General features: G+C 37.7%; 1 protein-coding gene across 1 annotated transcript; it reads right to left on the bottom strand.

The window, feature by feature from the left end:
- Positions 1-5,429: 5,429 nt before the first annotated feature.
- On the bottom strand, positions 5,430-25,976 carry TMEM182 (transmembrane protein 182). Its single transcript, XM_056487970.1, has 5 exons — positions 25,623-25,976; positions 25,092-25,195; positions 23,666-23,763; positions 15,084-15,221; positions 5,430-7,155 (listed from the first exon to the last, which is right to left on the bottom strand). The coding sequence occupies exons 1-5, from the start codon at positions 25,761-25,763 to the stop codon at positions 6,932-6,934; spliced, it is 705 nt and encodes a 234-aa protein (XP_056343945.1). The 5' UTR covers positions 25,764-25,976; the 3' UTR covers positions 5,430-6,931.
- Positions 25,977-27,007: the final 1,031 nt, after the last annotated feature.

Here is a 27,007-nt window from a genome sequence, read left to right as displayed (position 1 = left end):
GGACACTCTAGGTCATGAATTTCTTCCTACTCTGACTGCAGAAGTTCTCAATTAAATTAAAGAGCCCATAGCTGATTCATGCAGAGTCTTCAATGGATGTGTTCATTTCACTGGAGCAGCAGAGATATGGACATGGATTAACAAAGACAATCTGAACAATCTGAAGAGTATTTCACTGCCATTGAAATATGCATAGAGTTTGTTTGGGTTCTTTTCTGCAGAGAAAAAATGTCAGACGTGCTTTTTTACAGCAATTCATAATTGGAATATAATTACTTAATATTCCCATACATTGAATTACAAGCAATGCTTCTTATTGCAGAAAAGTTATCAAAATAGTCACTGTGTGAATCAGAGGTTAGACTAACAAGAGGGTCTTATACAACAGAACTGTCACCATCCTTCATTAAATGTGTGTCACTGCCCTGTGACAGATTTCTATAGGATCACTTCTACAATAAGGTACTCCTAGGTTTTCATTAGAGCTAGAAAAACGAAGCTGATAGGAGTTAGCTTTTTTTTTTTTTTTTTTTTTTTAAATCAGGCTGGAACTTTTATTTTCTGATAGATAATGGAAACAAGTGCCTCCCATGGATTACATTCTCTGTAGATACAGACAGTAGCCAGAAAAATCTTCCAAGGAAATATGAAAATCTGTACAGCTTTCCTATAGTAGTGTATCAATCCAGCTAAAGAGCTACAACTTAGACATACCACCTTCTGTTCTGAATCACACCAGTCTCATTTCCCAGGCACAACTAACACTGGGGAAACTCAAAAATTAATGGGGTATTGTGCAACTTCAAAAACATAGCAGGCATTTGGAGTGATAGGACCACAGCACTGTGCCTTGTTTCTGTGGGGAAGGCAGAAAGCATGATCCAGGTTATTGCTCCCCCTCTCTGCTTGGCCCTCTCTTTGCCTGCACACCACAGGCACAGCCACCATCAGTATAGTACTTAAGCTAACCTTTTCAAGCTAGATGTCCACATGCACTGCCACACAGACATGTCTTGGGGACTGCATTCTAAGCTGTGCCACGTGTGGGTCCTGGAGCAACTCACAAAGCTCTTCAGGCTTGTCTCAGCACCAGGCATGTGCAGGACTGTTGTGTGCATGGCACAGCACACCAGTGCCTCAAAGGATGAGGTGCTTCAAGGGAAGCTTAACACTTCCCTCCCTAAAGCCTGCTTCCCAGGGAAGGCTGAAAGGCTCTTGTACTGGATTATGTGATGTACATGCCAAGGAACCAAGCTACTTAGTACTAGTCCCAGAACATACAGGAATATGCTGCACATACTGCTTTGACTAGCAAATTGTTATTTAAAGTTCAGGGCAAAGATTTAAACCCTGAAGAGGTTTCTTCATAATTGCAGGGGAGAGGGGTGGGGGGAAAATGATGACGTACAAATGGGCGGGACATCAGAAAATGAGAGTAAAAAAAGGATTACATAAAAAATTTCCATTTCCTAACCAAGACTCACTGGAGCTTCTTTAAAGTATTATCCCAGTGCTTTTAAACCCAGAGAGAGGTTAAATGCAAGCTGATCACTCCAGCTCCTGAATTTAATACATCTATCAGAGTTCACAACGAGCTGGGCATGGGATCAGTCACTTTGTTGTCCATGGAAAACTCTCCTGTTCTTCATTAATAGAATAACTAAATTCCAAACTAAATACAGTGTATTTTTTTGGTTAACTCTTCTTGGGACTAGCTTTTCTTGATTTTGTTCAATGCTTTGTAAAATTCAAGATTAGTTTTATGATATTAAGAGCGGGTTTCTAATCTATTTCAAATCTCATAAAGATATCCTCTTCTGCTACAAAATCTCACCCTAGATTGAATATGGAAAGACAAAATTACTCCTTTTCAAGACAGAATCATCAAAGATCAATGACCATCAAAGAGCTTTACTTGGAGGAATAAAGAAAGAAGCCAAATTTCAAGATAATGCAGAGTCAGTGAGACTGGAGTGCTTGAAGCTGCTGGAATTTTTTTAAGTCATTCACAAATACTATATCTACCCTTGACAGGTCATTTAATTCTATTTAGCACTTTTTATTCTCTGTGGTTTATAAGCTCTTAAGCAAATGTAAGAGGGAGGAAAAGCTAACGTGTCTGATAATACACTATATCAGGCTGACAACCTAACTGAATTTCCCCTGTGGTGCTAGCAAAATGTTCCAAAAAGTAATAATGCATTAAAAAAAAAGGAGAGAAAAGGAGAAAAGGGGAGGGGGAAAGGATCATAGAGATCATGCCGTCACATTTAATTTCAGAGAACAAAACCTGAAGCTGATTTCTCTTTAGATCAGTTGTATACCAGTTGGAACATGGGTGCCTAGCACTGCGACAGAGTAATATGATCTGAGCTTTAAATAGCTGCCAAATAACCATGTGGTGGCTGGCAGCATTAAACGTGTTGCAACGAGAATGATCTGTTTCAAAGTAAAGCCACATAACAGAGGATTAGTCAATCTGATGTGGTATAGAAGAGGAGGGGGGAACGTTTCTCATTATCCTTCTGGGTTTCTTTCTGGTTTAAATGCGTTTCCAACTCAAAGATGCATTAATTTAAGCTCTTTCTCTTGACTGGTTTAAAACCTGAACCATGTCCAGGTCATTTCAGATAACATCTCCTAAGGAACCCGGGTACAAGGTGGGGAGTAACAGCGTGACAAATGTGAAGTAACACCACTGAGACTGTTCCCTTGATTTAACCTAGTACAGAGTGGCTGCCTCACAGTGTGAAAGGCACCTTTCCTGTGCAGGGCCACTCTACACCCCCCACCTCCCTAGTTTGTACCAAATGCATCCTTGCCAGATTTTAGGAACAGATAAGGAACAGATCTACAGCAAGTTACATGGGGTGATTTGTGCTCCAAGCCCTCTCCTTATCCTCACAGCAAAATGTGGAGCCTTGCAGCACTCCATGAGGCTTCTGGGCTCTTTGGGACAGAGGGGAAAATCAGGTGCAGTTTGGAGATGTCTAATACAGGAGCTGCTGCCAGCCCTCCATTCCTTCTTACCTTCAGAAGGCTCTCCTGATCACTACTGTAAATATGTCTCCTGGATAGATAAGGCACACAAGGACTGGAAAGACAGACCAGTTTTGGTCTCAAATTGGTAATGTGAGTGAGAGACACAGAGGGAAAAGTGGTGCTGTAAGTACTTGTGATTCTTCATCCCTTCTGTCACTTTTGATTATAGATGACTGACTTCTGTTTTCAATTTCAGTTTCTCCACCAACTTCAGCTGCATCAGTTCAGACTTACTGTAAGTTAACAGCAGAATTTCATGTGAACATACTTTATCCAGCCTTCACTGCCTGGGAATCACACTGCCAAAGGGACAAATAGGAACAGGAGAGCCAGAAGAGAGCCAGCTGCTGCATCAGAAGGTAAAGAGCTCATTTAAGATGTTCAATATGACTTTTTAAAAGATAATAAGCACAACATACTTCACAGCCAGGATTTTGCAAGAATGAAGATAGCAATAGACATGTCCTACTAGCAGTTTACTAGCACACTAGAGAGTACAGTCTTGGTGGCAGCAGGTAGGCACCCTGCAGAGAAATAAAGCAGGCCTTTTTTTGCATTTCCTCAGAGGAAAACCTGGTTTTAGCTCATTAATATAAATGCCAACGAACAGCCACAAATTTCATGAAGGTGAACTCCAGTGAAACCTACAGCAGTCATCGAAATGAGTAAAAAGCATAAACTGGGGCAAATCCTTTTCTGACTGGTCCTGTCTGCAGCTGCCTTTGCCACATTGTGTTGGTGCATCCCCCAGGGATCAACAACAGCTGCACAGAGGGCTGGCAGATGGCATCAACACAGGGACACTCATCTCTCTTTTCCTCCCTTCTTTCTCACCTCCTTCTCCTCATTTTCACACTTCCTCCTTTGTGGGCAGTCATGGTCCTTGCCATGTTTGCACTGGACAAATGGATGATTTACAGATTGAAAGTAATCAGAAAATGCTTCTTATTTACTCTTCTTCCTCACTCTTCCAAACACATTCCTTAAAAAATAAACCTCTTTTCTTCCAATATGATCACAGGTTATTAAGCCAGCTAGGAAATTATTAAGGAAAAAAAAAAAAAACAACAACCAAACTCCTATGGATTTGTGAGGAACACAGTTCTTTGACCAATTTCACAGAATATTTTGATTAGCGTCTTTAATCCTCTTTACAGTATTTTATTCAGCTCTCATGAAAATCCCTGCATCCCTGCCAAGGATTTTCTAGACAAAAGCATATCTGGAAGAATGCCACAAAGCAAGTCTCCCTAGCTAGCCTGTCTTCCCCAAGTTCTTACAAGCACATTCCCCTGCACATAGCTCTTTAATGAAACCAGAAGAACAAGAGTTAAACTGTGCTTTTAGACAATATCCATTCAGAAATGCCTCCCCACCATGCTTAACATCATTCCTTGGTCTGCAGCAACTACTTATTACATATCATGTGCTTACTTACATATATTTTTTGGAGGGAGCAAACAAAACCCACCATTTCAGAAGGACCCTGACTTTCAGTTTTGCCACTAAGAGTGAATCCAATTAAAGTAAATTGATAGAGCTACAGACTGCTGTCAAAGTATGAGTTTGAGTGAAAAACTTATGAGGACTCAAGAAATTTCTACTGGTATTGGAAAGGCTTCCAGACATTTCCAAGGGAATCCTCAGAAACACTTGGATCTCAATGGCCATTGCATGCACAGTCTGACCCAAAGTGTTGCCTCCAAGAGAGGATGTCTCACACACAAAAGTGTAACTAATTTAGCTGCATAATGGAGAGAGCTCTGAAGATGCACATGGGCTGAATTAAGGGCGCCACGGGAGCCTTTGGCTCAATCCTTGCAGAGTTTATTAGTTGCTGCTGCACACATGGTTGGGTTTGCTGGAAGAGGTCCAGCTCTGAGGCACCTCTCAATTCTTCCAGCTTCCAAAACCTGCAAGAAAGTGGCTCAAACATATTGCCCCCTCTAAGCTCTTGTGGAGAAGGACTTTCCCCTGCAGAGAAGCAGACAGGGTTTGGGAGGGGGTACCCAGTCAATAATTCTTGATTATTGAGTTTACCTTCACAATTATTAGTGAGTGTCCTAGACTGTAAAGAGGGCAAATTCCAACAGAATGTGTTATTTGAGAAACAGTATGTGATTGTGCAATTAAGGGCAGGAATATAATACCATATGTACAACGAGCAAGGTTAATTTCAGCATTTCCTGACTAACCAACAGCATTATGGTGTAACCCTAATGTTCTCCGGATGGCTGTCATTTATGTGGGGTTCATATATATATGCTTATGAATATTTGGTTAAAATTCACCCATCATACTCTTTGACACAGTAATTAAAAACACTATGTTATTTGCCAATAAAAATATTTTTGTGAATTGGTAATTATTCTAAACCTCACAGTCCCAGCTTTCCTACCTCCCACTCTTGTTGTCTTCCTGTTCTATAATGTATAACACTAATCTTGATGAGGGAAAAATAAATAAGTAGCAGGAAAGGCTGGAAAGCTTCCAATCATAAAACTTCCCAAAATGGAAGTAACATCCAATCTGGCCCACCACATCTTCTCTGTGGGCATTCCTTTCCTGCCTTTTAGCAATGCTTTCAGTATTCATAACAGCTGTGGAATTAAGCATTATGAACGAGAACAAACCGACATGCAGCCTTTACTTTTCCCCATCAGCCCCAAACTATTCTGCATTGAGTTACAAAGTGAAAACCAGCACACTCTCAGATGGATTTAATTTCTATTTGGGCCCAATGCCAAAGTTTCACCATTGTTAAAACTCAACCCTATCTTTTCCATACCGTGCATACAGTCTCATCCTTACCCCATCTTCCACACAGATGTGCATGAACACAAACACACACACACAGAACCAGCCACTCCTACAATGCAGAACCAAATCCATCTCCCCTGCTGCCTTAGTTGGGCTCATTGCTTTCCCTAGCAAGCCTAGTAGGCAAGTTTGATTTGGTCTATAATGCAGATTTTTAATATGTGGGAAAATGAAGGCTGCATAAGACACACATTTTCATGTCCTAGATATTGTCTTGATAATAAACCTTTTTTAAGAAAAAAATTATTTTTACACAACCATGAAAATATTTGTTAGAGGAGTCAATTGTTCCACTGAAAAATAAAAGGGTTAAAACTTAATTAAAATATTAATGCTATAATTCAAAATACAATTCTGGCACAACTTCAGATAGCGATTGTACTATGGCATTTTGGCTTACAGAATCATGCAACACATGGATTTCAGAATACATAAGTATACAGCTTTCATATGCATACAGAAAAGAGAAATGGTAATAGAACAGTTAAGCTTTTACACATTCATGGCAATTGTCTTCTCCCTCGTCCTCTTCCTATGGATGCTGCATGAACAACTGCACTCTATTTTTATGAAGTGCAGATATGTTTGCTGCCATTAAAGCTAAGGCAAGTACTGGAAAACAGGAGAGGAGGTAGACTGAATTACTGTGTTTGAATATTTGCCTTCTCCTCTACTTTGTGCCATTCTCTATAAGCAGATGTACAGTGTCAATGCTAAAAGATAAATGTATAAAATGTTGATTTGAGACAATTCATGTTCATGTTTTACTTGCAGAAAATTTTTGTCTTCTTCTGTTCATTAACCTACAAAAATGCTGCTAATAGTAAAATATGAAGAACCACAAGTGTGTTTTCTACAGGATTAAAAACAACTAGTTGGGTCTAAAGGTGGTTTCTTCTTGTATTGAATTTTGTGTCCTTTACCCTTAAACAAGTAATAGAAGAAATTCCAGAAGTCTGCCTGCATACTTAGGATTGCCATAACGGTAATAAAGTACAAAATTGTGTTCCAGTTTACACTTGTCACAAGGATTCTCAGGTATTGCTGTATTCCCTTCAGCAGGGTCTGACTAGTCTGAGTGTAAATAAATGGCACGCCCTACCAACAAGAACAGCATTCCTGCTAATAAAGAAAAAAATACTCCTATAGGAGCCAGCATAAATGACCAGCCATAACGCACATAAACAGCAAAGTCTGGGCAATCCATCTTTTTCATGTGTGTGTAGTTTTCCAGATCAGCCATGGCCTGGACCCAGATGACATACATCACGACTACCAGTGAAAACAGGACACCTGGAAAAGAAACACCAGGTTTTAACAACAGAGTTTGAGACAGATGCTGGGTGCATTTACTGTATTACCTAAAAATCCATCAATGCTTGAGGTCCTGTCTGCATGGCACAGTCAGCCATCACTGGTTAATTCTTGCCTTTGGCTTCCTCTACCTAGCACCACCACCATGGTGCTCCTGATTTTCACTGAAAGGAATACTCCCATGACAAAGGAGATATCTGGTTTTGGTAGGCAGACTTTGATGACAAAATTGGTGCAGGTATTTACTGGTTTGAATTCAGGGGTCAAGGTTGGGGAAGGAAAGGGAATGGAATGGAAAAATCTGGAAAAAAAAAATTACTTTTGCTTCCCAGACTCTGGCATTGTTTCTATCAGTCTTATTGATGAGATATAGAAAGGGGTGGGAAATCTTTCTAGTATCTTCACATCTCTGCATTTGCTTCTTTATTCTTCTGAAAAGGGATGTGTTTGGAATATAAAACTTCAGAGTATTCTACTCAAATATTTTGCATATAAATTCAAATATATTTAATTCAAAATCATCCACATATAGAAGAGAAGCTCTTGGTAGACGAACAAAACCCAACAATAATTAAATAATAACTATGAAGGAGGCTGTTAGTAATAACCTCAAATTGGATACAACAGTTTCCTGAAATTAATCCACCACATAATTCACAGCCTTTTCCCAACCACTCCTCTGAAAGGCCTTTGAATTGTTTGTACATGATAGTAATAGAAGCACATGTCCTTACAAACTTTGATAATCTCCTTGTTACCATACACCAGAAGGAGATATAAGAAGAAAGTGCTTTCCAAAGTATCAGTTGCATTCCTAATATTTCATTTCACTTTAGAGGAATGTGGACACTTGAGAAATGCAAGCCTGCAGAACAGATGCTCCAGAAGAAGATTTGCAGGAAGACCATGGGCACGAGACTAAATATTTTGCATGCTTCAGCCTGTACCCATTTGCTCCCTGAGCTCCAGCTGTCACAGCAGAGCTACAGCAGCAGGACCATCTATTCCAACATTAAAATATTTGAAAGACACCACCCCATCACGTTTTTGTCCCAGAATGTTTAGGTGCCTCATTAAAAAACAAGTCAGTGCACAGTCCTGGGAATTCTTCACTGCCAAACTTGAGGCTACAGGCTGTAAGTCAAAGTTATTTGTGGTCTCTTCTCTATCTTGCTAAATACTTGCAATGCACCCTTGAACAAATGTGACAAAACCCACAAGTGAACTTTGTAAGCATCCATGGCCAGGCATTTGCTTCCATATCTAAATGTCCTGGTAACCTTTGATGGTCACCTTTCCCCATCCCCAACCTGAGATGCTGCCTCACAACCTCCTTTCCCTACCCCTTCTGCCCATTTACCAGGGAGCAGCTGCTCTCCTCACTCTCTCACTTGATGCAGACAAAACCAGGCAGGTTAGAGGCAGCAGCTTAGCTTGGTGATCTGGTGATCTTCCTGTTACTGCTTTATGGACAAAATGTAATATCTTTACACACATCCTGAACATCTGACAGGTGACAGCTCATGGCTCAATCCTTATAAGCAGAACCTTTTGAGGACCAACAAAAAAAGGGCTGAAGTAGTTAACCTGAGGCATAATCAGAACATTCCCAAAGGATCTGCAATTTCTAGGAGGCTGAAATAATAGTAGAAAAACTAAATAAAGAGGGAGACAGACACATTTCATGTCTATGAAATACACTTCCAGAATTACATTTATTGCTAAGGTTCAAATTCCTAACAAAGTTTAAGAAAAAACCCAACACTCAACTCTGAGAGGCATAAATTCAATTTTGAAAGTATTTTACCTAAGTAAAACTCAATTTTGATGGAATTTAGTACTGTGCCTGTATTAAACATAAAACCACTGAAACAATCAGAGAGAAGGATCGCCTTAGGGCCAGACATGAAGAATGAGAAATTAAATTGAAGACTCTTCAAATATAATTCAAATTGAGCAGAAGATTCCTAGAACAGAACATCTAATGATAACAGATAATGTAGGCAACACAAGAAAATTAGAACAAAACAGAGCTAGTAACTTTTGATTAAAAAGTAGAAAGATTCAGGAACAAATTCATAAATTGAGTTATTAGATATATGGATTTTGTTCAAAGTTTCAAAACTTGAACAAAAAAATTATAGCCCTAAGATTTGGAAAGATACATTAATAATCTGGCAAAATCCCTAAGGACATTGGAATTTACCTCTTCAACTGGCTCTGCCCATGCATTTTCAAACTATTCCTCTATTTAACCTCTACACTGGGAAAAACTTTGTCCAAAATAATAATAATGACAAAAAGGTAGTGATTCCCTTATTATAGCAGCAGGTAAGTATAACCAGGCCTGGCACAACTGGAAAACCCTCTGGCATCCTGGGTAGAAGCAAAGTTGTGTAGAGCAGTCAGTCAAAAACATCTGTCATCAAAATAAAACTGCATCAAAGTTGCTTTAAACTAGAAATGAGCACCCCTTGCTTTTCAGGCACTCTGAAGCAACACCTAAGTGATTAAGCTAGAATCAACACCATGTAGGTGCAAAATAGCAAACCAGTGCTGCCAGTGGTAAAACAACTTCAGGGAATCTATCATCCACTGGGTGTGATTTCACAGCAAGCTGTTGCACCTGAGAGTGGCAAATTGTCGGGTATGGAAATTTGAAGAAGAAATGTATATCAAGCAGAGATAAATGTCCTTCCTTAAAAAGGAAGAAAAAGAAAGGAAGAGTATGTAAACCCTCTTAGTTAATTAAGACACTAAAGAAGTATTTAAGGGTTCTCATCACCTGATAATGGAGACTAATTAATAGATGTATTACTTAGCATGTCCAATAAATATCTTGAACAATATAATCAGGCTAAGTAAAAACTGACCATGTCCTGTTGCCTCCATCAGTATTTTATTCATTAACAGTCCTTTTGTCTAATTTTCACAGAGTTATGATTTCACAGGAGTTAAGAGCTCAGACAGTTTACTCAATGTATATTTATACTGAGAAATCTCCTTCAGTCTTGCACTGACGATCTATTGTGAATGTCGTGAACTGCCAAAGGCAAGCTCCAAGACAAAATTACTGAGACTGAAAAAAATCCACAATTTCTTGAAGCAAATATTTTTAGAAACAGTGTGTGCTGTGATATATTTCTATATTTTTGGCATTTAGACCTTTTTCATAGAGTGCAGGCGTCCTTTTGCCTTTGCCTTTTAGTGAATAAGAAATAGAACAGCAGTTGCATGAATCAGGAATGATGGGGGAAATTATTCCTAGAACATGAAATATGTCTGAGAGAGATTAAGACAAACAAATACTTCCCTCTTACTCCTTTTTCTTTCTTTCTTTCCATTTTGCTTTTTTTTTATAAACACACATGTTTGAAACACAGCTCTGTGCAGTGTGATAAGACATGGACTTCTCTGAGGTCACTCTTTTCTGTCTTTCACATTCATTCTTTTGAATTTCTTTCAAACAAATACTTGTGCATATTGTAGAGGAGAAAGAATACAGAACCTTTAGAAATGTCTGTGAATTCAAGAAGCAGTTTGCTGGCCTTTACTACTGATTCTTCCCACGTAGAAATGCCTTTCACTTGTCAATGGTGAATGGCTGTTTATGGCATGAATCTTTTACTATGCAGAAGCAAAGACAACAGGTGCTGGAAAGAATGATGTGAGCTTTTTACTTATGCCTGGAAGTTTAGAACTCTTTATCTCACTTGAGGAAAACTTCTATGTGTGTGTGCACATTTTTCTATTAAATGCATTTTTCTGTTCCTGTCCTTGTTTCAGATTCTACCACCTACCTTGGCCTCTTGTGACCTTATTTAAAAGTAATGGTTGGCATTCTTTGCTGAAGTACAAGGGTCCCATGCAAAAGTTACAGGAGTAGCTACACATCTCTGAAAACAGATTTTTGTCCTCATCTAGGATTGAATTAAAGTACCATCTTTTTTGCCCTTTTGGCAGGAAGCAGCAATCATGCTTCTAATCTTGTTTCTTCACCAGGGTGTGATTCTGTAATGCTCTGTGGGTATTGCTTATTGGCTTCATTACAAGAGGACAGTTTTCACCACCACCAGGCAGAAAGAGGCACAAGGTAATTATGGATGTTATTGAAGGCTGCTCTGAGAGATCATTTTATGGCAGCTTTCCCTTCTTTTCCTATGACAGTACCACAGCTGCTCTTGGATCATCCTCTGAGGTTGCAGATATGGAGATGAGGCTGCAAAGGCAGCATTCAAGTCACTGACTGTGGTATCATTGAACCAATACTCACTTTTCCCTACAGGTATTGCAATTATAGTTTCACCTATGGCCTCAGGTGCTTAATAAAGTTACAAAGCTTTGCTACTCCCAATTAAGGAAAAATGGGTCAGGAAAATGATAGGAGGTGTTAACTGTAGTTATAATGGCCATGAAATGGCAAAGGTTAACATCCTAGGAGGAATACAGAAGGTAAGACCCAGAACTTAGAAGAACACACTTCAATCTGTGCAGAAAACTGGTAGGAAACTCCCAAGAGAGGCTGCCTTGAAGGGCAAAGGCTGCCATAAAGGGCAAAGGGGCCCAGAAGAATCTGGTGCTGCTCATAGACAATTTCCTCAAAGTACTAGAATGGTCTCTTTATGTGAACAAGAATTCAAGCAGGTCTGGCAAAAATGAAAATTAACCTCATACAGAGCTGCATTAGCAAGAACACTGTCATCAGATTTGAAAGTACTATTATCACCCTTTATTCAACACTTGTGATATCATAGGTGGTAAGCTGTGTCCAGTTTGGGGACCCCAAGTGAAACAGAGGTACTGATAAACTGAGGTGATGACCACCAAAATGGTGAGGAGAGTGGAGAACAAGTAGAGGCTGAGTGAGCTAGGGAATTTTAGTCTAGAGAAGAATACAGTCTTTTCTAATTTTTCTAAATGGAGTCAAAGAAAAGATGTGGACAGGCTTTTCAGAGACCTACAGACTTGGCAGAATAAGACATAATAGTCACAAACTGCATCAAAGGCAGTATCAGGTGAAAACAAGGAAAAAAGAAAACATTTCTCACAATGAAGTTGGTCAAAGTGGGACAAAGTTAATAGCATCAGTTATTGGAGATTTTAAAACTTGATTGGAAATGGCTCTGAGCTGCCTGATCTATATTTGAAGACAAGCCTGCTCTAAATGGAATGTCAGACTTGATTTCCACAAGAGGTCCTTTTCAACATAAATTTAATTGTGTCACTTGGGATTTCTGTTTAGGCTCCTTGAATGGGCCCCTCCAAAAGGCAAGCCTGTCTGCCTTATCACAGAGAAGGTGAGCTGTCCATCTGAGTGTTTCTTACTGCTGACAATAGAAGTTTAAGCAGTTGGTTCATACAAAACAGCTTTCAGATGGCTGAACAGTTGGCATGAATCTCATTCCCAATATCTTCAGCTACTTCCTGAGCCCTAAGATGTCACAGCAGACCATGCTACAAGCTGTACTCTTCAGTTGAGGGAGAGCTTCTCTCTGCTGCTGATTTGTAAGTTAAGGTTGCAGAAGGATAAAGATATTTCTAGTCCAATAACTAGTATTAACTTTTCTTTAAGATATGTAAGTAGGAAAATGACTGATCTCCCTATCTTCTTCCTAACTTCCAAAGAGCAAACATCTTGTCTAACTTCCTTCTCAGAAGACTGTTCTCTACAATTTAACACATACTTGAATTTTGTGGTAAGACAACATTCAGGCTCTTTCAAAACAATGTGTATAATTTTTTTTTTTTTCTTCAAAACAACCTGCTGGTTTCTGTCTTAGAAGAGCTCTAACTTCACCAAATCTAAATCACATTAATCTAAGTCACACTGCACCTTTTCATTTTCCCATTAGGTCCATGTTTAAGTAGATGCTTACCCTGGCTGCATCCTGATCACATCTTTGAGAAGTGATAAATATGCACCACTTCTCATCACTCTCTCCTTCCATGCCCTGCTTTGATTTGGCAGGCAGTAATGAACAGTCCTTCTAGTTCTAAAGGAGATGGGCAAAGGAAGGGATCAGGGCAGCAGGAACACAGCAGAGCACATTACCTCTTCTGCATCAGATCCTATCTTATCTTGCTCTGTCTTGAGAAAGCTGAATGGGTCCTATTTTCTTCTGCCACCACTACTTTTTGACAAATCATAGCAGGATTTTGCTAAAGACCTTTGCTTTTTAACAACAGTAATGGCAATAGTAAAAATAACATAGCTTTTTTTCTATAGCCCTTACTGAGAACAGTTCTGAAGTTGAAACATGCTACATATACAGAGAGAGTAAAAAAATCAGGATTTCCCTTGAAGAACATTTGCTCTATAGGGACAAAGGGTGAAAGGGGCAAACAGACAGACCCAAGGTCACACACTGGGATAATAAAGCTCACTTAACTTCACATACCTAAAGAAATAGTCTCTCTAGATTCTCTTAGTAAAGGAAAGAGAATTGTAGGTTCCTCCATAGCATATTCATCTGATCCAATTAGGCCCCTCTTTCAGTATGAAATGATTCCCCTGCTGGGGGAACTTCTTACATACCTACTGTTTTTACTGCCAATGAATGTTATTGCCTCTTGCAGGCCTCCTAGGGAAGCCAGGGGAGGCAAGCACAGGCTTGGGGATCCAACTTTCCCCTACCTAAATGAGGGCAGATGAACTGACCCAGAGTGGAGAACACAAGCATCTCTTTGCACCTCTGCCCACCAGTTCCACATCTTTCAAGTGCCCTTTTCCTCTCAAACAGCTTCTGCTACTTTCTAGTGACAGCTGAGGTTTTCATGCATTACAAATGCAGAAAAAGAGCAAGACTCACATGGGCCCTTGCCCTGCAAATTAGTGACAAAAAGCATTGAAATACCTTAGAATCTCCGTCAGCCCATGAATATTTTTTGTATGTCTTTTAAAGTGTGGAGGAGTAATTCTCAAGAGATAAAATGTAAGTATGTGGGATTTTCTTCAACTAAAATATTATAAAATACTTCCCACAGTTCACTGAGAGTCCTTTTGAAGTGAATAATGATCACTAGCTGCATATGAAGAGCTTAGAGGTGCAGTGGGTAAGTAAGGTCAGGGGGTCAGTATGAGAAGCAAAAAGAGAGCCCAGGCCTTGTGGTCCTGACACAGGTGGCTCTGCCCTGAAATACAATATGTTCTCACAGGCTGCCTCTCACCAGGCTTTAAGCCAAGGAGGGCAGTGATGGAGCACACACTATCATTTACATCCTATCCAACAGTATCTTACACACCAGTGTGACATGGTCACAGCCTCCCAAGGTGAAGCAAACAGGTGCCAGTGAGCTGTCAGTATCAGCTGGATCCTGGGAGGGGGCATCCTCCACCCTACATGGGTTATGAGGAAAAGGGAATTTGGTTATTTGTTATCTTTCATTCACAGAGGTTTAGAGCTCCTACTTACTCATACATGACAACTATTTTGTTTAGTCCTATCACATCCAAAGCATTTTTCTGTATTGGTCATGTAAATGTGTTCTGTCTCCCAACTTCTTCAGAGTCCACTGTAATCATCTCTTTGCATCACTGATAAAGGACGAAGCTAAAGCCTCTCCTTAGCTAAAGCCTTTGAGAATCCTATAAGGCAACATCCTCAAACATGCATCCTTTTCCTGTTGAAAAAAAAAGTAGATTAAAATTGCAGTGTAATTCCATGATTTGTCTTGGATGCATGGGGTTTTTTTTAAATCTTAATCCAAAAACAGCTTTTATAATAGCCTCATTATTAAATAACTGTGCAAAAAATTGTCTCCAAGACAGGCACTCCACAAGCCAAAGGATAGAAACATATGTTTTCTCTTTCTTTTAACCATGATTTATATAATTTTTGGTTAAGGAAAATGGAAGAAATAACTCATCCTTTCTACTCTATAATTGACTGAGCAAACAGTATACCCACCAGCAATGATGAAAAAGCCTCCTCCTGTTTTGTATAGAATGTGACTGGCAAAAGGAGCTGCACAGATGATGAGGAAACTAGCCACCACAACAGTGAGCACTCCCAGGAGCATAAGAACTGACCAGAAACCTCGATAAACTGGAGAAAAGGAAGAAGGAAAAAAAAGAATACAATGTTTTTTAGAATTTACCCAAGCTGGCTAAGAAAGATTTTCCTTTCCCCTTCTCTTATCACTTGCCTTATTAAAAAATGAAACATGAATTCTATTTTGCATATACAATATATATAATGTGGATCAAAATAGGTTTGACTACCTGATGATCATGGAAGACAGTGTGTAAGTTATTGTGAAGGAAATCCATCTGCTGAATATTTAGCAACACCTTGTAAGATAGCAACCTGAGCAAACTGACACACTTTAGAAAATGGTACAGCAAAGATATACCAGTGATTCTTTGGGATAAATGATTGGACTGATAGGATACAATTATTTTACCAAAATTGTGTGGAAGAAGCAGAGAGCTGCAATATCTTGACACTCTTAGTGCCCAGCCTGTATCACCAATAACAATCTGTAAGTTCTTTACAATTTACAGCTGGATAATATTCCTTATATATAGCTATATTCAGCAGGAGGTAACTTAAGCTAGAAGCAGGGAGAGTCTAAGAAAATGTAAACTGCATTTCTGAAATACAGCTAAGTGTCTTAAACCAGCCTATTTCTGCTCTAAAGCTCTTTGTATTTTATTAAATTTAAAATGTGATGTTTCAGAAGCCCCTGTTAGGCAGTGCCAAGCAGTGCTGAATTAATGGATGCAGCTGGTGATAAATGAGCTGAGAGTTTTGTGACATACTCTGGCCAAAAGAGTCTTTCTAACAATTAGTTTTAGCTGGTTAATTGCACATCCATTTAACAAAGTCATCATTTTACAAATGCTACAAGAGTGACATAAATTTCTCCCATGAATTTAAAAATTGGTACATTAACACAACCCATTAGTAAAATTATGAGTTGTAAAGATCTCCATCGTCAGATCTGAAAATCTTGAAGCACTGACAATTCAGTCAGTGAAAAACATTTCCACCCAACTGAGGGAAAGCACATAAGCCAGCTGGCAAAGTGTATCACAAAAGAAACTGCCACTTATCATCTGACAGCACCTACTTACTGTTATGGAAAAACACAACCAAGCAACTATTATACTGGTTCATATCCTGAAAAATTCAAATTCATACAGCTTGTTAGAGACAGCTATTCAGTAATAATTCAGGTTTGCTCTCATCTGAAATCTGAAGGCGCACTAGGCATTAGCAGCTCGTGTTTCCCACTAATGTATTCCAAAAGTCTACGGTTTTTAACTTGACCAGCTTAACACTAGTTAAAGTATACATCATCAGCCTTGTAAATGTATTAGCTAGACCACACTCACCACATTACATTAGCCACACTTTTTAAATAACACCCTTTTTAATCCAGGCAAACATTCAGAGACATAATTTTCCGCCACACTGATCGGCAGATTTGGGCATAAAAAGGATGAACGTGTCTTAAAGTACCTGGCAGAAGGGTTAAAATTGTGGTTTGGTTCATATCCAAATCTCCACTTCATATAAACAAAAAAAAATTAAATTGCAAGAGTAGGTAAGAAATAAGGCTATGGCTCAGCAAAGCAGTTAAATGTGTGTTTTGCTTTAAGTACTTTACTCTTATGGGATTTAGGCACCTGTTTAAAGTTAAACACATAGTTAAATGATTCACTTAATGCAAATGGACAGTGAATGGAGACCTGGAAAGGTAAATCTCTCAAGTCCTTCAGTCTTGGGTTTCTGAAGCAATTTCAAATTATTTTACTCTTGGGGCTACTTTGATAAGCTTCATTGCAGTCTCCAAGTCTATGGGACATTACTTCCTCATTTAAAGCCTAATACCACTAAATCAATCTATAACCACCCAACTCTTTTACATGGGTGGCCCAAGGTACTTCAAAGTCATACCACATAATAGGACACATTGGCCAAAATGAATCTTAAAAAAAGCTTTCTTGTATATTATTATGGTCATTCACCTAAGTCATGGAGCAGTGTTTCTATTTATGAATGGAGGAGGACACGAGATTCTCCAGTATTACAAAACTAACATGCATTTTCATTATCTGCTCATCATACAGGAAGCTTTGAAGTCTGCTTTTAGTGAAATTTCATGAGAAAAGCTTGATTTGATGCTCAAATACTCTTAGAAACAGAGCACAAAAGAAGTACAAATGTAACTGATGAAAATTTGTTTCAACCTCTCTGTAACTATACAAGAGAAAAGCTGTTTCTCTGCTCCAACACTGTATTTTCTGTATTATGTGTGAAATACTGATTTCACCTAGCTATCACCTGACAGAAGCTTCCATTCTATTTCTCCAAAACATTTACTCTAAAGAATCATGCATAAAATCAGATTATCCCAATACTTGTTTATTAGGCTAATTCAGTCATTAAACATCAATTAAAAAACAGAGTGTAACTGACAGGTACAAAGTCTGCTCACAAATCTGTGACTTTTCAAGCAAAATACTACCCCCTCTAATCTGCAAGGCAGAAAGTCATTTGGTTCATTTGTGACACAGTTCTGAGGAAACACCTTATGAGCACTTATTTTGTAAGATAATTAAAAAGCCATAATTTTTTTGCAAACATGGCTTCACTTATTTTATAATCTGACCATTTTTGCTTAGATCACATGTCCCATCTTCTCTGCCTAGATGGGCAAGATCAATTTCTACAGGGCTAATTCAAAATTACAGCTAAGGCCTACTGCTGTCATTTAGCTTAGCTGTCATCTATAGATGAACACAAAAGGGCTGGTTAAAATTAAATCTTCCTAAGAATGAAATTACTCTTCAAGTCAAAGACTTTGCTGCTCTGAGGCTGAGACACACAATGATAGATAAAATGCAACAGAAGATGCTGCTTTGAATTATTCTTCTTTACATCCCAAGAAAAGGGCTGACTCTGTGATCCAAACAGTCTTTTCAAGAAACAATAATTCAGTGAACCCACACAAAGTGTCTCTACACAGTGTTAACAGAAGCTTGCACAGTTTCAGGTCTCACTGAGGTATTTCATAGGATAGTCCATGTTCTGGTCCAGATGACAAGGAGTACCCTTGTCCCTTCCAGATACTTCACAGATATCCTGGTTACCCACCTCAAATACATGCATTATTCCAAGTGTTTCCTACAACAGAAGAAATAAAGTACAAGCACTATTGCAGAGTGCAAAGTAAACATATCTGCAGTGTTTAAACCCTAGATACCGTTGCTCTGTGTTGCAAGAGTGCTAAACAGAAGGTTTTATAACTCATCTTGGTGAGCTGCCCCTTTGTTGAGTACATTTGCCTTGGAAATGACAGGCAGGCCTAAAAATAAAAAAGACTTAGAGGAAAACAGGAGTACACACAACTGCACCATCAGGGCTGTACAGGAACATTATATTCCTTCAAAACTGCATGACCTGTGGTTTTCTCCTGCTACTTGTTTTTCTATCTAAAGATCCTAATTTAGGTCCCCCCAGAGACTTTTGCATTACTTGAAAACTAGAAGTTTCTGGGTTTGTGCAAGGAAACAAATTTTGGATAAATGGGTGAAAATTACCAAAAGCCTTCTTTTCTAGTGTAGTAGATCCCAGCATTGACTACAAACTGAAGTTCTAGATTAATATTTTAAGATGTTACTGATGCATGATATGAAAGAGAAGCAATAATACATTTGGAAAGTCACAGAGCTGTGTCACCTACAACACACACATGCAGCAGTCATGGACAACTCTGGAGCTCCATAATAGTTAATCAGGAACAGCCTAGCTAATGTCACAAAGCAACACCCTTCTACAATTGGAGATGTTAATATCAGTATCATGAAAGCATCCAAGTATTTCACTGCCCTTGCTGACTTAAAGTGTTTTCAAAACACAGCCATCAGTCCATACAAGTACTGTGGTCTGCCATAAAAACCCAAGCCACTTAAATTTAACATCAATAGGAATTAATAAGTGCTATAAGGATTAAAAGCCTTTTGAAAGATTTGTTAATACAATGCCACATGAAAATTTCCAGGGGTAGGCAAAATAACTTGGAAAAGTTTCCTTGAATTATCAGACAAACTCACATCTGATAGGGAACGTTTCCTGTGATCTGACAGTGGACTGTACTTTAGGATGTCTGGTTTTTTTACCTCTCTATTCAATATAAGAGATATTGAAATGCTTTTGACAGAGCCAATACAGTGAAAGACACAGTGCCTGAACAGCTCTCAAGCAGAATTATCTTCTCTGCAGATAAACAACTGTCAATGAAATCACCTATCTCAGCAGCAGCACAGGAGACACACCTAGCAACACAGTAAACCTTGCAAGACTTTTCTCAGCTTCATTCAGCACCCTTTACTATCCCTTAGTAATTTCTTTTTTCCCCAAAAAAAATAACTTGAACAGTAAAACAACTACAATATTCACACGACGGATGCACTGCTTTTTAAAATGCTTCTTACTTTATTGCTGCTTGGGGGACTACAGAGATCACACTTACAAATCTACTGCATTGCAATCTCTCATGGACAATTACATGTCTATTACATAAGAGCATTTCTTCCTTTAGAAATAGACTACTGCTAACATCTCACTTGCACAACTTTTATTTCATTGCTGATATTTTACAGGTTACTTTAGGTAAATTTCAACCCATTAACAAACCTGCCAATAAATTTGATCTCATCATTTTAGATTTAACAGTTGCTGAATCAGATTTTTGCTTCAGCCCTATAAACATTGTGTATTATCCATTAGGCATTACTTCAAATGCTGCCAATGTGGCCAGTACTGGACAAAATAGGATACTAATAGTGAGGAAAAAAAGTCAGATATTAAACAAATGTGCCAGTGCTGCCCCATTAAAATGCTTCTACTTCAGCTTCAAAAGGTGTTGGGATGATTTACAACAGTTAGGGAACTATTGTTTATTTCCAATCAAGTTGAAAAAATCCCCTCAAAAATAAAATAATGAATTAGTGAGTAAATGTTAGATTTTTCACTTCTTTTTATTGGAATAATCTCACTATGGCCAGCAGGACTATTTCCATGAGTAAGAACTTTGCACATTTTTCAAAAACAGGCCTGGTATTGTCCTATAGTAAAAGAAAGTTTAGGAAAGTGTGATAGCCCTTGAACAACAGTGTTAAGTAATCTAATGACATGATATTATGCATGAATCTAGCTAGCAATGAATTCATATTAAAGCACTATACTATTATATTTTCAGAATAGCCTGATGGAGCAACTAATCTGTTTATAATTATGCAAATATATGTTTATTTTAAAATATATAGGCTGATGCTGTGGTATTTCTACTGGGTAGTCTAATTTATTTTTATTCTTAGGTTGTAGTTTATTGCACTTATACATATGAATCATCATAAAAATGAATCTGCTAGCAACACAGTGAGATGCTAAGTCTACTTAAGAGATGCACACTATAAAAGTTTGTCATTCTAAACCTCTGTACCATCACAGAAACTCACTAGAGTCAGGCTTCTCCTGAGCTAATTTAGTTCCTGTTTCAGGTTAAGATAAATGACATGTCCTACAAATTTCTTAAAGTACATTAACCATTAACTATGGATCACATAGATTTTGACAACACCTTACACAACAGCTAGGGGAAATCCTCCCCACTCTGTCAAGACATTTAACAAAACCAATGCATGCAAAAAAATTAGAACCATGATTAAAATATATAGCAAACTGCAATTTCAAAGCAGTGCTATCTAACCCTTTGGAGGAGACCATGCATTAACAGTAATGATCAAAAGATAACTGATCCATTAAAGCATGCATTCAAAACTCCAACATAAGCACCCCTATAGGCTTTTCTGTCTTACATTTCCATCTAAGACTTTAGTCCTTGACACCAAGAGCTCATAGTCAAGGTTTGTACATCAGAATGAACAGAGCCTGTTCTAAAGCTTCATAAGGCATACTGAAACACTAGAGTTCCCTGTCCTCAATGCTTTGAGATTTTTGGGAACTATGACACAAAAGCAAACTCAACACACAAAAAGATCTAAATAAACTAAGGGGGGATAGGTGAGCCCGTTTTGAATTCTGGCCCAGAAAAGCTCTGAGCCAAATTCCTACTAAAGCCAAAGGAATTATGTCAAGAGAGAACTTGGTTCAGACACTGCACTCAAAAAGCATCAGAGATTTCATGTTCCTCCAGCAACTTATCTTTGTCTGAGCTCTTCTAGCTGGATGGTGACATGGCACTCCAACCACAAACTACACTCTTGTCTGCACATCAGGGACTGCACAAGGGGCTAAAGTTAAATTCAAATTCCTCTGATAAGATCCAAAAGTCTCTTAAGCCAAAGAGTCTGTAACAAAGTCACATATCTTTACTTGTTCAGAAACTAGTAGTACTCTGAACAGAAAGTTAGAGATTTTTAGAAAATGTGTAGCATACGTTTGGTTTTTCTAATTAAATTTAAAGCTCTGTATTCAACTGTTTATTTTTCTATGAAATTGCAAATGAAGATGACAGAAAAAAATTCTTGTTATTATCCTGTTGTATCTTGTTAAAATAGAATTTGATCGACTCACTAAACGTGCAATGATAAACCTGGGGAGGGGATTTGGGCTTTTCATCATTGCCAAAAGAGAATATGTCCAGAAAGCAATGAGTTGTGAAAATGGTAATATTTTATCAAGAAACAGTAGCAGAACCAAAAAAGTGGACAATAACCTAAATTTTTTTGGTATTGCCCTTTTATCCTGTGCTTAGCTGATGCAAAGTGTTAGATGCAGACAACTGGATATACAAATCATAGATGAAATCTTGTTCTTCATGAAACCAGACCAAAGTCTTTTACCACTGGCTTTATAGAGAACCACTTTCTGCACTGGGAGCCAAGAAGAAAAGGATAACCTTCTGGTATTTCTTAATTTAGCAACTGCAGTTGAAGCAAGGTTTTTAAAACTTGTTTGCCAAATACCATGGGCACAATTGTTAAAATAGACTAAAGGAGAAACAAGTTTTGAACTAACAGAAGAGATGATGACATAACCTTCTTCATAAAAAGTTGTGAAAGACTCTTGAGCAATCATAACTGTTCTAGTAAATAACTCAGCTTGGATGCTGAAAATGAAAGGTAGGCATAAAAAACCTCAAACCCTCTTCAGTTTTAATGAGCTCGAAAGCAATCCAACTGTATCTATTTATATAGCAGGAATGGCTCTGAATATGCTCTACCTGGGCCAGCATCTACAGTACAGTTCTGCCTACTTTTAATCTCCTAATATGAAATATAGATAGGAAAATTATATTTGAGCAGTGGTTCTTTTGGCAAACATTAACTAAAATTAATTAAACTTTTGATGATATTCCTTCTCCTTTCCTTTTTCTTTGTTTGTCCACTACTGTGTAATCATGCAATATAATTTGAGGAACCTTTGTGAATGTATGAGTGAATGGTGGAATGCAAACTAGGTCTAGGCTATTAGAAGCTGATGGCTCTGTCACTTTCAAATGGAAAGATAAACTGTTCTAGATGTGCTATGAAGTTACAGATTAGATCTCTGAATGGTGAGGTCTGAATTCTTCCTGGACAAACAGTTCATAATTTCTAAAGATTAGCAGAACAATTACAATTCTAGTTTATTTTCTTTTTCATGTCTGCAGAATAAAGATTGGATTCTAAAGACATTTCAAGGTTAGCAAAAGCATAATTACAGCTTCAGGACAGGAAGAGATCACTTAAGTCCCTTAGTCAGCAAGCTCAGAGACATGTAGCATGCACACATCACAGGCTGCTTAAAAAGTCGTATGAAATAGATATCAGACATTATTTACTTCAAATATGTTTGTGTAAAGCTCTTAATCTGATTAAATGTACCTGATATTTTTAAGTAGTTTCTAGGTGGTGTAAAGACAGAGCTTTCTAAACATAATTCAAACATAAAGTTTACTATTAATGCTTATCTTTCACATGTATATAAATAATTACATGTACCTCTGTTACAGTACAAGAGTTTCTCAGTGAAGTATACTTGAGTCAGTTAAATAAACTTAGACAGCATCAAGGCTCTGCTCCTCCTTCTTCATAAAGTAAAAATGCAATATACTTCCATACGTGGTTATTTATTTAACACAAAAAAAACCTCCCAAAAATATCTAAAAAATCCAACCAAAACAAAAACAGTTTTACTGAAATACATGACAAGAAGTACTTGTTTAATGCATTCAGCCCCAGGAAGATACTTACTATGTTGGAGAAAAAAAGCACTGAAAAGGAAATGTCTGGTTTTTCTAATTTTTTTTTTTTCAGAAATTACCTCTATTCTGCCATCATGCTTTAAGTTTAGCATTTATTTATGTGTTTTGTTAAACAGTGGCATAAATATGCATGTTGTAAATTTATGAGAAGTATGAAATACCAAAATTCTGTTAATTAAACTGTGTGGAGCGATAAGGCTGTTTTATTTTGAAGCATCCAAATTGTTTTCTTGAACCTATAGGCATTGTATTTGCACCAAACAATACTCACTGACTGCAGAGTCATAGGAGGTTGAGTTGTGCTCATCTCGGAGAAGAGGAAATGGGGACAGGTAAGCGTGAGTACAGTTCTTAGAGGTGACTGGTTGGCTAAAAATGAAAGATAGCTAAAGATTAATATTTTACTGCCTTAACAATATGGTGTGTCTCTTCTTCAAATGAGCAAACTGAGCTTCACAGGTCAAGATTTCAGGTCCTTTCCTAGGCAATAGCTCACAGTGAATTTGGTTTGTAAGAGATACAAGCCTTGTTATCCAAACGAGAATATTCCTTAAAGAGCAACACAGATTTGTACTCTGGGACAATAAATGAGACCTGCTGAAACCACACTGCAATTTATATGTGATGCATATGTATGCCTTTGCATGCATATGTACCTTTCTCATTTGAGGGTTAATTATGTTCTTCTCATTATTATATGTGCAGAAAAAACAACCAAACAAATAAAATCCAGGCAATTACTTTTTCTTTTGTAAAAGAACAACAAAAATATCAAACATTTTGTCTAGTCTATGAAATGAATATCCTCCAGAAAAGGGTAATTTTACCCTTTATATTAAATTCTAAAAATATCAACTTCTTCCTGGCAAAAGACAAAAGCTGACTATAACTTAAACCCCATCTAAATTTCAGATTCCTGACCACATAATTTTCCAAATAAATAGCAAGGAGGAAATCAACTGCTGTGAATATTACATTTTCCACCCAAAACAAAGAAACATATTTATCAAAATATGGGTTATTGAAGTCAAACTTGATTGATGACACATTTTCACAAGGATTATAGAAATTTTGCAATAAGGTGAAGGAGCTCCCCACATCTGAGGGAGTGTCAAAGACTAGAGAAGTTTTGCTTGACTTCTTATTTTTTGGTTGTAAAACACTATCTCATCTTGGAATTCTATCTATCTTATGAATATATATCTTGTGAATGTAATAAAGGAACTCTTCTGGAGATGGTGTGTCCTACACCATTTTCACTGTGGAGTTGCCCATTCCCTTCTTAACCCACTTGTAGTCTGTTAAGAGGAGATGGAGAAACTCTGCTAGCAAAAATTCATGGGCCAGGCTAACCATTAAGCTCTTTGTTCCCTACTTAACAGAAATAAACCAACTGTTTAACAGCAAGTGGTAAAAGATTGTGTAGCTAAGAATGGACTCAGGTTAACAGGGCATCCATAACAATCACAGTGTAACCTGATAGCTAAACTTGTATCAATTTGTCCTGGGGTTTCCTATAGTACAGATTACACAAGTGTGTGTCAAGAATTTATTTTAGGGTAGCTGAAGAACCTGATCCCCAAAGAAGGCATATGAAATCTAATGATTCATAAGATAGAAGTAAAAACAAAAAACACACCAAGCCTCAACAATTTTGAAGAAAAACTACTGTAGATAATGTAAAAGGAAAAAATTACTTACTATACCAAAATTTCCACATGCTGGCATTATTATCTCCTACATTTCCACTAAACCAGCACCTCCAGAACAAACCTTCATGATGGAAAGTGGCCTTCTCTCCCTACAGAGGAAGGACAAAAAAAAAAAAAAGAAAGCCATTATCATACAATTTTTGAATGGCTGAAAGAATTAAGCTCAATTAGATACTGAGGTAAAAAACATCACCATCATAATGACACACAGCCTGTCTGAATTTAGGTCAGCTATAGCATTTGTAAACTGCTATTCCTCTTTTGAAAAAACATCATATTGCAAAAGCAGTATCACAAAATAAAATTTCATTTTAGAGCTGATTACAAATTATTGTAAGAGGTTTTGAGGTGGGCTTGTAAGCCTCCAGAAGGTCAAAATGAGTACATACAGAAGTAAATTCTTAGAAAACAATCACTATATTCTAAAGTTCATACAGAAGTAAATTCTTAGAAAATAAACACATCCAAGAACTCAACATATATAATTCTCATTATAAATAAAAAGCTCATACTAACCCCAGCACTTTCAGGTACTTCTGAACAAGTTCCTATTTCTGTAGCAAGAAGCCAATAATCAGTTCCAAATGCCACCAAAAAAAGCAAAACCCCTAGAGCTGCAAAGAAGCCTCCAAAAAATATCCCCACACTCAGTTTCATTATTGAAGTTTAAAATAAATAAATAAATAAATAAATAAATAAAAACCACAACACAACAAACAAAAAACCCTTAATTATTTAAAAGATTAGAAGCACAATTTTTTTAAAAGTTATTGTGAAAATAACTAAAAAACTGTTTGGAGAGTACAGCTCATATCTGAAGAAGTTTCTCTTCACTTGACTTTCTGCCTGTGCCCTCCTTCCCAATGCCCTGTGAGTCAATTCTCGTCTCCAAATTTGTGTTCCATGTGGCTGACTCAAGTCTGACAGATGAAAAGGGCCTTCTATTTTAGGACACTGATGGCAGAGCTTTCGCTGTGTCGCTGTCTGGGCGAGGCCAGTCAGAAATAGCTGACCTTCCCCTAACTAATCAGGGATTGACTTGAAATATTATTGCAGCTGGTGCATCAACATCAGTGGAGATGGAGATGGACTTGCAATGTCCATCTATGTTAGCAGTGTTACAGAGCACACAGCACTAGCAAAGACTTCCAAAGTTCAGGCCTGCTGGTGAACATTCTCTTAGCTGCAAACAGGAAAGGAAAACTGCAACACTTTGGAAGTTACTATAAATCATATTATAAAAAGAAGGCTGAGGATTTTTCTACAGAATTTTAAAATATGGTAGCCAAAATGAAGAGATGCCTCTGAAAAATCCTATACAATAAAAATACAGCTCTCTTTAAAAATTTACATCCTACCTTTAAAGTAATAACTTTAGCAACACTAAACACAAAAACACTCGAGTGTTTTATTTATTCAGATTCACCTTTTTTGCATATATCAAAAATGTATGCAGACAAAAACTCCTTCAAGCATCTGATTAAAAACATCAATCTTTTAAAAACATATGCTTTGGCCATTTTGGAAAGTGATGAGGTAAAACATTTAAACTACACTGTACAAGAAAAAGGCTTTTTCAACAACTTCATTTAATGCCAAGCAGGCCTTCCCAATCATCTCTCATGGCGTATAGGGCATGCTCCTATAGAAATGTACAGACTTTATAACATGCAACTGTCCTTACCAAACAAAATTTCATTGGAATTATTTATGCCAGAGCAGAAAATTTCCATTGATACTGTGTACTGGGAAGTGCTGAGCTCAAGAGAAGAATTAAGCCAGTTTACTCCAGAAAACACTTATCACAACATTCTATGGCAACAGACTTAGGACTCCAGAAGGACTCCTACTTTCAATATGCCAGTATTGGTTTGGACAGTGCATCAGCAAGCTTGAGGACA

Source organism: Oenanthe melanoleuca, chromosome 1 (genome assembly GCF_029582105.1).
Source record: "Oenanthe melanoleuca isolate GR-GAL-2019-014 chromosome 1, OMel1.0, whole genome shotgun sequence".
In the NCBI taxonomy this organism is placed as follows: domain Eukaryota; kingdom Metazoa; phylum Chordata; class Aves; order Passeriformes; family Muscicapidae; genus Oenanthe; species Oenanthe melanoleuca.
The sequence above is the reverse complement of the archived record's forward strand: the minus strand, read 5'-3'. Positions and strand labels throughout refer to the sequence as shown.

Excerpts from the sequence above, each read along its gene's own strand:
- TMEM182 (XM_056487970.1), bottom strand. The coding sequence starts at position 25,763 with ATGAAACTGAGTGTGGGGATATTTTTTGGAGGCTTCTTTGCAGCTCTA. Across the intron at positions 25,196-25,622 it reads AAGTACCTGAAAGTGCTGGG|GGAGAGAAGGCCACTTTCCA; the intron begins GTTAGTATGAGC and ends CTTCCTCTGTAG. Across the intron at positions 23,764-25,091 it reads TGGAAATTTTGGTATAGTAA|CCAACCAGTCACCTCTAAGA; the intron begins GTAATTTTTTCC and ends TTTCATTTTTAG.